The sequence below is a fragment of the Trichomycterus rosablanca genome, chromosome 9, assembly GCF_030014385.1.
Source record: "Trichomycterus rosablanca isolate fTriRos1 chromosome 9, fTriRos1.hap1, whole genome shotgun sequence".
Lineage (NCBI taxonomy): Eukaryota > Metazoa > Chordata > Actinopteri > Siluriformes > Trichomycteridae > Trichomycterus > Trichomycterus rosablanca.
The window spans coordinates 31,660,790-31,675,937 of NC_085996.1; the positions used below are offsets into that span (position 1 = coordinate 31,660,790).

The following is a 15,148-nucleotide window of genomic DNA, read 5'->3' on the forward strand; positions in this document are numbered from 1 at the left end:
TTTCAAATGGAACTAAATAACATTAAACGTGCGTGTGAGCGTGGTCAGTGAGAATAATTCAATCTGTCTCCCGTGGGTGAAAAATGAATTGCTTTAGTTTTAGAAGTAAAAAAAGCGCGGTATTAGCGCGGTATCGGGCTAATACCCGATACTAGTATCCATACTCATGCATCTCTAATAGAGATAAATGCTAAGAGAAAAACACACATCCTTTTCTTTTTATTAGTTTATAAAAAGGTTTTTATTGGTTTGATGTCCAAAAAGCTTATGTAGTTTTATTTTGACACTTTTTTTTTTTTTTAAAGACCTTTAAAAACTAACTATAAAAAAACTATTCAAAATTATTTGAATTTGCCTCCTTTCTGTGTGGTTTGCATGTTCTCCCCATGTCTACGTGGGTTTTCTCTGGGAGCTCTGGCTTCTTCCCACAGTTCAAACACATGCATGTGAGGTGAACTGGAGATACAAAATTGTCCATGACTGTGTTTGACATTAAAAGACCTGAACTGATCTTGTGTAACCAGTAACTTTTTGTCCTGTCATAAATGTAACCAAAGTGTAAAACATATGTTAAAATTCTAATAAATAATTTTTTTTTTTTTAATTGCAAACATATGAAGTAAGAATGGTAAATAAGACCCAGTATTGATCAAGGGACACTACAGTGCATTTTCTCTTTAAATTCACAGCTTGATTTTGCATGTGTAATGTTGCTATTGATGTAAAATTGCTTTCACTGTATTCACCATGAATAAACCTCAGAAGGGCATTTGAGAGAGTCAAGTGCTTTGATCCACTAAAGCAGCACTCATTCACAGCCGGACAGCAAAGTACATATCAGCAAGGAGCACTTTATTGACTGAGTTAATATCATATATCCAGCTATAACTATAAAACAGAACTGGGGTCATAAAATAGATGTCTCCTCTGTGACCGAGCACAAACTAGACTACCAGCACTAGTTTGTCATTTTCCTCCCCATGCCCTTTACTTTTATAGATTTTTTTTGCTTTCTTTGCTGATCTTTACATTTTCCAATTTGCAGTATTTTCCACTTACAGTATTTAAATCTGCTTTATGTGTACACTACAAGGCCAAATGTATGTAGACACCTCTTGTGGCTAATGAGTGCAATAATTGTAGCTCACCCATTGCTTATAGGTTCATCAAATCAATCTCCTTCTGGTTTGTGTCAAGTGTCAAACCACTTTGCGAATGACGTTTGTCAGATAAAGTTTTTTTTTTTTCTTGCTTTTTGTCAATGCATTGCTGCTTGATGATTTGAAATTGGCAGATCATGCTTTAGCCTAATTATAAAATTAAATCACCCAGGCCTAGGTTTAATTGTGACATTTCTGATGGATTCATCTTCATTTGGTGGAAGCCAGTAAAAACACTAACAAAATTCACCACAGTTTTGAAGTTTGGTGAAGGAGCAATAATAGTTTGGAGCATTTTCTGATGACTTTTACTGAACCCCTGATGCAAGTTGGATTGCTTTTTATGGCCGCATACAGCATGACAATGCCCCTGCACACAAAATGCACTTTAGTCCCCTTATTTGATGCCTGTCGGGGTACATAATGACACTGAATATGCCAGGCTTTGTCGCCTATGATGAGTAACCAACCTCTCTAACACTCCTTTAAAATAGAAGTGAATATTTATCCAAGAAGAAAAATAGTGGCAGTTGTAGCAGCAAAGAATAGAATCAGTTGGTTTGATTTTTGTGTCCACATAATTTTGATCAGAGTGTGTATCAGCAACTTTTCAAGCTGAACTCTCACCGTTCTAACTTTTTGTTTGATGTGACTAATTGTACTTGTATTGAATCCAAGTTTTTGGTCAGCTGATGTCCAACACCCACTCACTCACAAAGCCTATTAGTTCTGTGTTTGAAGGGTTATTTGTATGAGGGTGTAATGGTGGCTCAGTGGGTAGCAGTGTCACCTCACAGCAAGAAGGTGTGTTTCTGTGTGGAGTTTGCATGTTCTCCTCGTTTCTGCGTGGGTTTCCTCCCACAGTCCAAAGACATGCAAGTGAGGTGAATTGCAAATACAAATCTGTCCATGACTGTGTTTGACATTAAAACTTGTGAACTGATGAACCTTGTGTAATGAGTAGCTACCGTTTCTGTCATGAATGTAACCAAAGTGTAAAACATGACGTCGAAGTCCTAATAAATAAATAAAATATTTGTATGATTTTAACTGTTTTACTATGAGATTTTAATAATATTTATTATGTGTTTGTGTGTGTAGGTGAAATGTATATTCAGTCTGACCCACGGGGAGGTGGTGTGTCTAGTGACGCCAGGTGAGGAGGACCGCAGGAAGTTTTTCAATGATCTCATACTGGTGCAGGTGGCCAGGCCACCACTCCGCCCAAGAAAGAAAGGTATGTCAGTGTGTACATTAAGACAAATGTGTTTGTGCTGGCTGTACAACTGTTACGTGCATAATATTTGAAAAAGCATGTGTATACTTTGTTACATTACATTTTTTTTGTTTTTTTCATGTTTTTGTAGTTACATTAGTTACATACACCAACTAGGCATAACATTATGACCACCTTCCTAATATTGTGTTGGTCCCCCATTTGCTGCCAAAACACCCCTGACCCGTTGAGGCATGGACTCCACCAGCGACCCCTGAAGGTGTGCTGTGGTATCTGGCACCAAGATGTTAGCAGCAGATCCTTTAACTCCTGTAAGTTGCGAGGTGGGGCCTCCATGGATCGGACTTGTTTGTCCAGCACATCCCACAGATGTTTCTATGCAGCCCCATACGCAACAAACTGCGATGCACTGTGTATTCTGACACCTTTCCATCAGAACCAGCATTAACTTCTTCAGCAATTGAAGCTACAGTAGCTCAGCTGTTGGATCGGACCACACGGGCCAGCCTTCGCTCCCCACGTGCATCAATAAGCCTTGGCCGCCCATGACCCTGTCACCGGTTTATCACTGTGCCTTCCTTGGACCTTTTTTGACAGATACTGACCACTGCAGACTGGGAACACCCCACAAGAGCTGCAGTTTTGGAGATGCTCTGACCCAATTGTCTAGCCATCGCAATTTGGCCCTTGTCAAACTCAATCAAATCTACAATTTTTCCTGCTTCTAACACATCAACTTTGAGGATAAAATGTTCACTTGCTGCCTAATATATCCCACCCACTTTTTACCTGTCAGTGGTCATAATGTTATGCCTTGTTGGTGTATGTTGGTTAGATGTGATCAAGCATTTAAAAAGGTGAATTTAAATAAAAAGCGTGTACACACACACACACACAAACATAAACAAACCTGATCCATTGTTGGTCTTTAGCATGAGCACCTTTAAGAATGCAAGAGTTCATTAAAGGCTATGCATTGTTTGTTGATTCGTGGTCATATGCACAGTTTCTATCTGTTAATTCACCTTGCTTTAACATCTATACCCTTCGGAGGGGTTAGGCCATAGAATGGACTGCACTCTAAGAGTCATTCATGCATCTAAACTATACATGGCCTGGTAAAGCCTGCATGTGTACAGTCAGTATCGTAAGGAAATTATTTCCGCTTTCTTCTCTGTCAGTGCTGATTGTGTGCGTTGCAATGGCTGTGGCAGGATTGGATTTGTCACCAGGCTGACTGGTTTTTAAAAGGATTTTACACACCACGTGCCTCTCCTGCAGCTGCTAGGCGTCCCCTGAGAGAGCAAATGCAACTGGTAAAGACCATGGAGGGCTTTGTGTTAGGAATAAATTGGGTTGTTGTTGAAAGATATTCCAGGTTGCCATGTGTTTGTATAGGAACTTGTATAGAATTTTTATGTAATGAAAGTAAATTACCTGGCAAATATAATTGTCTTTCTAACATTTCCAAAGTTTTTGGACATGAATAGTCAGTTCAGGTGACTAAGTGGGTAGCACTGTTGCCTCACAGCAAGAAGGTCCTGGGTTCGATTCCCAGGTGGGATGGTCCGGGTCCTTTCTGTGTGGAGTTTGCATGTTCTCCCCGTGTCTGCGTGGGTTTCCTCCAGGTGCTCCGGTTTCCTCCCACAGTCCAAAGACATGCAAGTGAGGTGAATTGAAGATACTAAATTGTCCATGACTGTGTTCGATATAACCTTGTGAACTGATGAATCTTGTGTAATGAGTAACTACCGTTCCTGTCATTAATGTAACCAAAGTGTAAAACATGACGTTAAAATCCTAATGAACGCCGCTCAGGTGGCGCAGCGGTAAAAAGAAACGCGCTGCAACCAGGGCTGGATTCTAGGAGCGTGGTATCGAATCCAGCCTTGCTTTACCAGTTCGAAGCTGAGTGGCTATATGAGCAACGATTGGCCGGTTGCTCATGTGGGGGGTGGGACAAAGAACCGGATGTGGGTCTCTCTCTGTCAGAATGCGATTGCGTTCTCTGCCGGCTGATTGGAGGCACTTACACGGAGATGGGAGAGGGTGCCCTTAGGGTGTGTCTCTCCGCATGCAACGCTAGGTGGCGCCAAACTCGTCAATGTGTGGGTGGCAAAGATGCATCTGGCTGCTGCTCGTGTTTCGGAGGGGATACGGGTTAGCTTCAATCACCTCCGTCAGGGCAGGGTTCGGCATAGACAGAGAGGAAGCACGATGCTAATTGAACAATTGGATGCGCTAAAAGGGGAGAAAAAGGGGTAAAAAAAAATCAAAAAAAAAAAAAAAAAATCCTAATGAACAAACAATTCTGACATATGTTGTATGTCCTCTTACTTTATCTGGGCTCAGGACAGGTGCTGAGAGCGCACTGACAAGTGCACCTCTCAATGGCTAGGCTGTTCTGCAATCGAGGACAGGAAATTAGCAGTTCTCTACAGAGTGACCAATCATTGTCTGTTCTTTTCATCTCTGAACAGACGTGGTCTTTGGTAGGAATGCAGATTTTGCTCATTTCTTTCAGTCGATACCCAGCTATCACATACTGTCAGAAAGCAGATTTGTTTTTATTTTCCATGCATATCACTCTGCTGTCCTAGTTCACGCCTGATGTCTCTCTTCTAAGAATTCTCACCGTGAAGTCGATTACTATGTCAGTGGGTCCTTTCACAGCAGGGGGCAGGATGAGAGTGTAAACTTTCAAATGCTAATGCAGGTCTGAAGACTTATTGATGTAAGACAGGGGGTCTTTTCCACAGCTTCTCAGAGGCTTTGCTGATGAAAACTGCTTCCCTACTTCTCTCAGCCACTGTACTGCTGAGGTTAGAGAAACAGATGTGTTCAAACAGTTTCTGTGTCTTTACTGATAATAACGCTCGCTGTTGGCACGGCTGCTTTCTAGCTTCCGCTTCTCTGAAGCCAGTGTGCAGGCTTTTAAGCGCCTGCTTTATTTAAACCATTCTACTTGTGAGTTTCTGAGAGAGCGAGTGAGAGAAATGTTTATACAAATTTATTTTTCTCCTAAGTAGCAAAGCTGTATTACATACTGAAATTGAAATCCTCTGGTGAAATGGAGATTTGCTTGATTTTACAGTTTTGTTCTTTTGCGGTTGGTTGCATCAGCAGTTAGTTGGTTTGGAAGATGTGTAAGACACCATGAATCTGTGTGTTATGTGCACTTGTTAAAAAGCAGTTGCCCTAGATTCCACAGACTGTAACTCTTGATTCTTTAATATTGCCCATTTCATTAGGACAAATAAATTTGTTTAATATTGCAGAACTCCTTCAAACCGTAAACACTTTTTTAAGGGTTTTAGGCAGGAACTTTTTTTTCGGTCTTACCTTGCCATATGTACTAGATTAAGGAAGGCCACTTAATTGGGATTCTCTTTACTTAATCTTTTTATTATTTTTTGTATTTTATTATTTTTTTTTAGATTAGTTTCCTCCCACAAGTCCAAAAACATAAAGTCAGGCCAACTGTAGTCACTAAATATTGCCCTAAGTGTGTATGTGTGTGCCTTATCATGGACTGGTAACTATTTCTAGTGTTTCCTACCTCTCGCCCAATGAATCAGACCCACCACGATCCTGACGAGGATAAGCAGTTGCTATTTAACAGACAATGAATAAATGTCCTGCTTAATAACCCACATAGACTTTAGCTTTAGTTTCCTCACAGATATGCCTTTCTAGTCTCTTTAATTTTACGACTGAGTGAATATTATAATGTCTGTCAAAGTCGACTAGGTTCTAAATCAGTGATAGCTCAGTGGTTAAGGTACTGGACTAGTAAACAGAAGGTTGCCGGTTCAAGCCCCACCACCACCAAGTTGTCACTGTTGGGTCCCTGAGCAAGGCCCTTAACCCTCAATTGCTCATCGTGTTCAGCTCATTGTGTAAGTCGTTTTGGATAAAAGCGTTGGCTAAATGCTGAAAATGTAAATGTAAATGCACCAACATATACGTAATATTGGATCACAGTCACATGATGATGTATGGTGGACTCAGGAACTATTTACACTTCTTGACTTTTCACATACTTTGAGCTGCGGATTCGAATTTGTGGTTTTAAATGGATAAAATTGCTGTTTTTATCCATCAGTTTACACTAAATCACCAATAACAAAATAATAAAATGATAAAAAAAAAAACGCTTTTTGATCTGTACAAACTTTGCATCCTTGGATTTGGGCAGTTTATTCCTTTCTTTATGGCAGATACTTTTAAGCTCCATCAGTTTGGACAACAAGCATCTGTGAAATGTTATCTTCAGGTCTCTCAGATGTTTGATGGGTTTTAAGTCTGGACTTGGTCTGTGCTACTTATAGGCATCCAGACACTTTCTTTAAAACCAGTGTTGTTCTGGCCGTTAAAAGATGAACCATAACTGTGGCTTTCTTATCAGAATGGTGTCATGCTCTGGTATTTGCATCTTCCTGAGTACTTTCCAAAGTTTTGGGTTGTCAGAATCATCTAAAGCTTTGCTGTAGCCAGTAAAGCACATGTTTACTTCTTTCTTAACTGTCTCATAATAAGACTCAACTGCATTACTAATAATGAGAAGAAACTAAATTAGGCACACTGCACTTGTGTGTATTTTTAGCGTGTGAACTAGAGGTGCTACCACTGGTGGAGGATCCTGGCCCCCGGCAACTTTCTCCAGAGGAGCAGAAGCGTCTTGAAGAGCAGGAGGACAACACCTTGCGAGAGCTCCGACTCTTTCTCAGGGACGTCACCAAGCGGCTGGCTACTGACAAGCGCTTTCAGGTCTTTAGCAAGCCTGTAGACATTGAAGAGGTGAGATTAAGTTGTTTTTTTAGCCATGTTAATTCCTAAACTCATTTTACTTACATTTTTGTCCGGACATAACTTCACTAACTTTAGTGGTTTACTACTCATCCTGAAATGCCATGTATATAGTACAAGTACAAGCCTTTTTATTCTCGATTTTATCTAACTTAAATAATCGTAACCATTCAGATCAGGTTAAAATCCCAAAATCTCTGTAATATGCATAATAAATAGTGTAATCACTATGGTTTAATCAGTGGCACACAACTGTGTAGCCTGTAATCTAGTTAGAATATTGACATGTCTAAGTAATCTAATAAAATGACAAAAAGTGAATGACACATGCATCCTATTTTATTGTGACCTGGCAGTTTTCCTTATATTCATTAATTTTATTTGTAATGATTATTTAAAAGCACATTTAGAAATTTTATATACAGAGCAACTAACAGATGCAACTGGCTTTTTAGCCCAGTCGGTCACATACACATTTATTCTGCAGTTATTGTATTGTTTTTGTGCTTGTATACTTTAAACAGGACGATGTACATTTAAAAGGAAGTATTTTTATTTAATTATTTTTTCTAAACAAATTTAAATGTGACTTTGTAGGTATCAGATTATCTTGAGGTCATCAAAGAGCCTATGGATTTGTCTGCCATCATGGCAAAGATCGACACTCACAAGTACATAACTGCAAAAGACTTTATGAAGGACGTCGACCTCATCTGCAGTAATGCGTTGGAGTACAATCCAGACAAGGATCCAGGAGGTTTGTATAAAACTGTACATATGTCATTTACTGACTGTAAATTTTGTCTTTTATTATACTTTATGTATAATAAAATACATATAAGTATAATATGTTGTATACAGTGAAGACAGTGAACTGAAGATGGTTCTTAACTGTATTCATTTAAAGTATTTCAAGGCTCAATAGATCAAGTGGCAAACATTTTTCTAGGAGAATGTATGTTTTAATTGCTAAGCAAAATTCTTACTTACACTGATATTTACTGTTTTCTCGAGCTTCACTGCTGCTTTTTTATTAATGTGTAAAAGTGACAGGGTTTTAATTACCCTCCTGCAAGTCCAGACTACATGCTTTTAATTAAAATGTTATCACATACAAAAATAACCATATATATTTTTTAATTTATTAGTTTTCTTTATATCTGTATTTATTTATTTTTCCCTTTTTACCCAATCTTTTCCTTTCCAAGTGCAACTTTTTCTCCCACTGCTGCCGCCCCCTCCTCCAGTCGAGGAAGGTTGTAGACTTTCACACAGACACACGATTGACATGACTAGCCAAGCAGGGATTACTCATCGCTGCTGCAATTACAGCCTCTGCTGGCTGGACAAGGGGTGTTTAATGCAGGTTGCAGTGCTCGGCTGTCCATAGACACCCAAGCTTCCACTGACTACTACTGTTTTTGATAGATACTGGGTTTCACAGGCTGTACTACTCCATATGGCAGGGTTTTTCAAAAAATGGTTCACAGAAAAATAATAATAAGAAGGAATAAACTAATTTTGACAGGCACATTAAACTAAATAAACTTGTACACAAACGACCCCTTGTGGAGGCTTTTTTTTATCTTGTACACCATTGTGCATCCAGATTGCCACCATGTTTTGTGTTTCGTTTTGATGTATTGTTTGTGCTGCCTGGGTTGTGGGACGAAATGTGGGTCGCTTGAAAAAAAGTTTGAAAACCCCTGCCTTATGGAAGGCCACGCACTGTCATACGCCAGCAACCGTCCATGTGCATGCACCTCAACCGGCCAGCAAAGGCCGTTGTTGCAGCTTCGATGAGGAATCCCAGCTCGACCATTATCCCTCCCCAATACAGACACACAGCCAATTGTGTGTCATTTAGAATCTTGATAGTTAAATTGCCTTTTTTGTATGGAACTATTAGGGTACAGCAAATTGAGTTTTTCAGTACAAATGCAGTAATAATATCAGTGTCTGCTGTCTGAGCCCATATTCAGTCTTTAGTTCATCAAGGCTGCATTGGTAGTGTGGCAAGAGGCATGAGTTCTGCTTACGTTAGAAGTTATTTATTATTTAAACTCTGCAATTAATATTTAGATGAAATGTATACTTGCAAGTGTAGATGCAAACACACACAAACATATCTATGTCTGAATAATTAATATGGTATAATTCACATGTACACAACACTCTCCTAAAACTGCCAGTTTGCACTTGGTTTTTGTGTTGAATATCATTCTTTTAATTGCTAATTGTGAATAGCATTAAATATGTGCCAAGTCGCTTAAAGTACAGAGTGCATGTGTAATCATTGGCAGACTGAAGGGTCTTGCATAAAGGTGGACTAAGATCATGAATAAATCAGGTTTCCTCCCTTTAGTGGGACAGCAGGGGTCATTAGTGCAAATACAGTGTCCACCAAGGAGCAATAAAGGCACAGTGAAAAATACATATAGCTGCTTTAATAAGGTAGCCAGAGATACTCAGGGTGCATTGGAAGCAAGGGGAGGGAATGTACAGCTCATCATTACATTTGTCAGCATTACCCTTTGCACTCAGCGATGGGTCTAAAAAGTGCTTAACAAACACTTCAGTTCATCAACAGCTTAGAAGTGTTTCAAAATTGGCAAACTTTCCTTATATGACCTTACCAACCCTGTTAGGAACACTGAAATCATACATCGCATCTCATTGAACGAAGCGCCACATGTGTGAACATAAACAAACATCTGTCACAGTTTTGAGCACATGTCCTACTACAGGGTGTCGGGCCCTCATGCCACCCTCAGGGAGGTCATTTTGTAGAGATGTACCTCCTTGCACAATGGGGCAGAGACCCGAAGACACAGCAGACCTTATTGCAATGGAATGATATGAATGTGCTATTTTTAAGGGGGTTGGACTACCTGTGTAACTGAATGTGCTGCAAGTACCACCTCCTGCTACCAGTAGTTACTAGAACACTAGCTGATTCAGTCCGGAATGATTAGAAGAGTGTAACTCTGTCTGTCTGTCTGTCTGTCCGTCTTTATTTATTTCTCATTTAAAATGTACTAGGCTTTATGAAAATTACAGTTTGCTGAGTGTGACTGTGTTCTCAACTGCTTTAAGCACCCCAGACCCACTGATTATGATAACCTCAGTGAGCTTTTATTATATAGTAGTGCTGAAAATGTGACAATGGTTTCCTTTCATTTTTTAATTTATTTGAGGAATTTAATTAAGTAAAAATGGGATGTTAAGTTGTTTTTTTCCCCCCACAGATAAGGTAATCCGACACAGGGCATGCAGTCTAAAAGACACGGCTCATGCGATGATTGCCTCTGAGTTGGACCTGGAGTTTGACCGCATGTGTGAGGAAATCAAAGAGTCTTGCAGAAAAAAAGGTGAGAGGACTGAACAAACTAGTCACATTATTTGGTGACATGTAACATGCTAGCTAGCTCTAAAAGTCTACTACTTTAAATGGCTTCTTTTTAAAAATATATTCATTTGTTTTTTGCGAGTAAGGTTAGCAGTATTAATGATGGTTTAAGCGCTTTATTCTTCATACGTGTAAAACATTAAGGCTTTATTAAAGGTTCCTAATGCATCATGATGTAGAGCACACAGAACAGAACAGCACTGCTGGAAGTGTTCCAAAATCATGCCACAAGGTAATTGGCAAACCTAAATCGAGGGGTATAATTATGCACTTTTCTCTTCGTGCTATTCATGTCAGGTTCAGATTAATTAGCACTGTTCTGATTTTATACATAAGATGATTTAAAACACCGTTTTGAATAGGTGTTTCTTCACGGTTATTAAAAAAAGTGAATGTTATATTTTAAACGGCAGCTGGATCAGTGTTCCAGTAAAGCTTATTAACAGCAATGTTTAACCCTTAATTATTTAGTGGAAATGTAGTGGTGTGGGTTGCAGTCAAGTCAATTTAATTTGTATATCGCTTTTTACAGTGGACATTGTCTTAAAGCAACTTTACAGAATCCAAGACTAACAAATCAAAAACCCCTGTTGAGCAAACAGAGGGCAACAGTGGCAAGGAAAAACTCCCTTAAAATTACAGGAAGAAACCTTGAGAGGAACCAGACTCAGCAGGGACCCATTCTCCTTGGGTGGCCTGGGTGATAATTTGAATAAATAGTATTTACACAAATCATACAAACACAAAATTAAATTAAACCTAAAGTTATATCTAGCAAAAAATAATTGGAATTTTTCATTATTTGTCTGTGATAAAGTCCGTAGTGAGTTCTTGTCATTTTTGGTGCAAACAAGCCAGGTATCCGTCTCGACGTGCAGTATTTTACCTCGGGGTAAAACAACAGAAGATGTAGTAAAAATGTGAAGTCATTAAGAGTAAAATATCAGAATGTGTTGAATAGTGAAGAGTGAGTAGTGAAAATGTCTAGTGAAAATATATATCGAAGTGTTTTAATACGTATGGCTGCTGAGTTATTTTAGCTTCCTAATAATTGGTTTTGATAGGTGAACATTTTTGTGGCCTGGCTATTTTACAATAACAATTTATTTTTCATTTCAAATTCCATTATGGTGTTTCTGATCACTGTTATGTGGAAATCACAGGATTTTCCTACCTGTATCGCCCAAACTAGTCATTTCCAGTTCCCGACTGTAAATCCGCTGCTGCGTCCGATTTACCCTCCCTTTATATGGAATCATTATTTGCTTTTGTAGTTGCTTACTCCCAGAGCTCAGTGTTCTTCTCACTTCTTTGCTGATTTTTCTTACTGAAGTACTTTTATCAGTGTAGTAACATTTACAAATATAGTACAAACATACGTGCTGACTTGGGCCGGGCGGCACGGTGGCTTGGTGGGTAGCACGGTCACCTTACAGCAAGAAGGTCCTGGGTTTGATTCCCAGGTGGAGCAGTCCGAGTCCCTGTGTGGGGTTTCCCACAGTTTCCCACAGTTCAAAGACATGCAGTCAGGTTAATTGGAGATGCAAAATTGTCCATGACTGTGTGACATTAAAACTTGAACTGATGAATCTTGTGTAACCAGTAACTACCTGTCCTGTCATGAATGGAACCAAAGAGTGTAAAACATGACGATAAAATCCTAATTAATAAATAAATAACTGACTTGCGCCTGTGGATGTGTGTGTAAAAAGTTTTGCTACTGTTTGACTCTTTCAGAGCCTCAGGCATCACTGCAGCAGGCTGCCACTCCAACTTCAGTCACGGGCAGAAAGCCTGGGGGAGACGAGACCACTAGCAGCACCTGTCAGACTGATGCAGTGGACAAGCAACACAGCAGTGAGTGCAGTACAACACATCCCTATATGTCATTATTTAGATGTTCTCAGTACCTTGCAGATACAGTATTTATAAGAACCCAAGTGAGTGACTCATGTTAGTCATATTAAATACAATTCAATCAAATCCATCTTATATTTTAGTTTAATTCTACAAATAATTGGACTCTCACCTTGGTAATCACCTACGATCTTCTTAAAGGAGTTTCCACATCTTCTGAGCACTTGTTAAAATATGAGGTGTGTTGAAACTTTTGGCTGGTTGTGTATTTTTGACACTGTTAAAACGTATATCTAGTTTACCTGTGTGGAAAAGAGGCTGGTCATGTGGTGAAGTACTGACTTTTAAATATACAGCCAGCCCTTATTTAAGTTTACTGAAGGACATTCAATTTTATTAGCATTATTTCTAATATTTAATTTCAAATTTTGAAAGCAATCTGATCTTAGTTGGTTTGGCATGTCCGTGGTTAGTTCAATGGCAATAAAGTTACATTTAAAATTCTGGGCACCCAGGTGACACAGTGGGATAATTCTGAGCTCCCAGGGTCAAATCTCTGCTCTGCTACCGGAACAATGGGCTAATGCCTGCAGCAGACAAAATTGGCTTCCCATCTGCTGGGTGGGAAAAGACTGGATTAAGAGGTGGGGTTATCAGCGCTGTGTAAGGATCTTGGTTGCCCAGGAGGCCAGTACAAAAAGTGGAGGAGTGTAGAGATTGGGGTGTGCCTTATTCACTGGTTCTTATTCACAACCAGTAAGAAGTTATTGGTGGACTGAACACATGTGGAGGGAGTGTGTGTCAGACGAATATACACCCTCCTTGGATGCCATCGGGGGTCCCCAGCAGCGGATTGGCTACCCTAAATTGGGAGAAAAAGGGGGTAAAAAAATCTTTCAGCCACTGCCTATTTTGTAGTTACACAAAGTACAGACCTGTACACAAAACTGGCTAGCAATGGACGTTTGTTGATAAAGTTGCTGATTATAATAGGTATTTTAGATGTATGCTTGAAAGTAGGTCATTTGCTTTTCCATAGTCAAAAATGAAACTTGTTCAGGGACAATCTAGCAAATCATTTATCAGCATGGCTAAACAACCCTGCATGTTATGTAAAAAATAAGTTCATTTAAATGAACGTTCTTTACGTATTGTGTGAGCGCTTTAATTTTGAGGACACATTAGAAAACCCTGTCACAGCCCAGTGAGCTGCTTCATTTTCTAACGACATTTCAGCGACTTTCTCCACTTGGCCTGTTAGCCAGCTCAGGCCGTCCATATGGGCCAGTTCATCCTCGCGACCTAGTGCCGAGGGCTAATCAGTGCTGATGAAAGGCACCCTGCAGACAAGAACCGAGCCCATAAAAGTGCCCAGCTGCTCAGAGCAGCACCACACTACCTTCTCATTACACAAACTTACCGAGTCCCCTGTGAAGCAGAGCTGCATGCTAGCCATCTCCACACAGCCAAGCCTCGCCTCTCCTGCCACTTATAGGGACTTACAGAACATCGCTCCTGCAGCAGGAGGGTAACAATTACAGCTGGAGATTTCTTTTTGTTCTTGTTGATTTTGGTCAGACAGTCAAGTCAATACAAAACAGTATTAGCTTTTTTAGTGTTTGATAGATGTGATGTGTGCTCACACAGCCAGAGCTGATTGAGCTGTAATGTATTCGGTAGTCTCTGTGCATGGCTGTTGAAACTAAACCGTCCTCACAGTTCTCAGCCAAGAGGGAGTCATTAGAAATAAGAGATTTCAGATGCAATTGAATGAGCTTCAGGGGATCAGTCAGCTACTTTTGCCCATGCACTGGACCTGAAAAAAGCAGGGAGAAAAATGTCACAGATCACAGTGGCTGTAATGTTGGTTTGCTGTGTTAAAAATGAGCCATTCCTTATTGCTGTATTGATTATTTTTAACCACTTTTTTGTATCTAGTCATTTCTTTAGCGAACCCTTTTAAGGAAGGATTAAATTGGCTGTCCATGTTCCTTAGAGTATTAATTGCCAGCTGTTGGCCATGGAGTCACAAACAAACAGCTGTCTAGTGTTTAATAGAAAATAAAGCAACACTGTGCATTTATTTTCTGCAAGCCAGTAGATCGTATTTTCTACTGTTTAATGCATCACCACAGAACCACAGTGTGCACAGATTTATATTACTGGTTGGCCATTCAACAACCTTGATGTATTATCCATCCAGAAAGCCAGTAGGCATGTGAACTTGTAACACATCCCAGACAGCATGACAGTCTATCATGCTTCCTCTCCCAGAACACAGCCAGTTATGTCTGTATGTAAACATCCAACTGGCTGATAGCAACGTGGGGTGTTCAAACCCTGGATCCCAAAAGTAATGAGCTAGCGTAACTTACCGCTGCATCACCTGAGCACTCAAATCCGTAAATCATGGGTTATGTCTTTTTTTTTATTTTTATAAATGATATTTGTCATTTATAAAATGGAAAATGTGCCTTTTGTATAGAGTAGTGGTCTTCAACCACTGGGCGTGGACCAGTACCGGTCCGTGGGTCATTTATTACCGGGCCACACAGAAAGAATAAATAGAGATCTCTACAAGAGCAATTCAATTTCCAAAACTCTTCGGGTGTTATTCTCCCCAATTACCACTAGGTGGGAGCAGCATCTCGTTGCAGCGAAAAAAGCACACTGATT

At 39.8% G+C, this 15,148-nt stretch overlaps 1 protein-coding gene across 1 annotated transcript in view; it reads left to right on the forward strand.

The window, feature by feature from the left end:
• Positions 1-15,148, forward strand: part of atad2b (ATPase family AAA domain containing 2B) — a 109,638-nt gene that overhangs the window by 34,866 nt on the left and 59,624 nt on the right. The window contains exons 20-24 of the mRNA XM_063002245.1: positions 2,262-2,397; positions 7,004-7,197; positions 7,804-7,963; positions 10,455-10,577; positions 12,353-12,472. Coding sequence (XP_062858315.1) covers positions 2,262-2,397; positions 7,004-7,197; positions 7,804-7,963; positions 10,455-10,577; positions 12,353-12,472 — 733 coding nt within the window. The remainder of the gene's footprint in view (positions 1-2,261; positions 2,398-7,003; positions 7,198-7,803; positions 7,964-10,454; positions 10,578-12,352; positions 12,473-15,148) is intronic.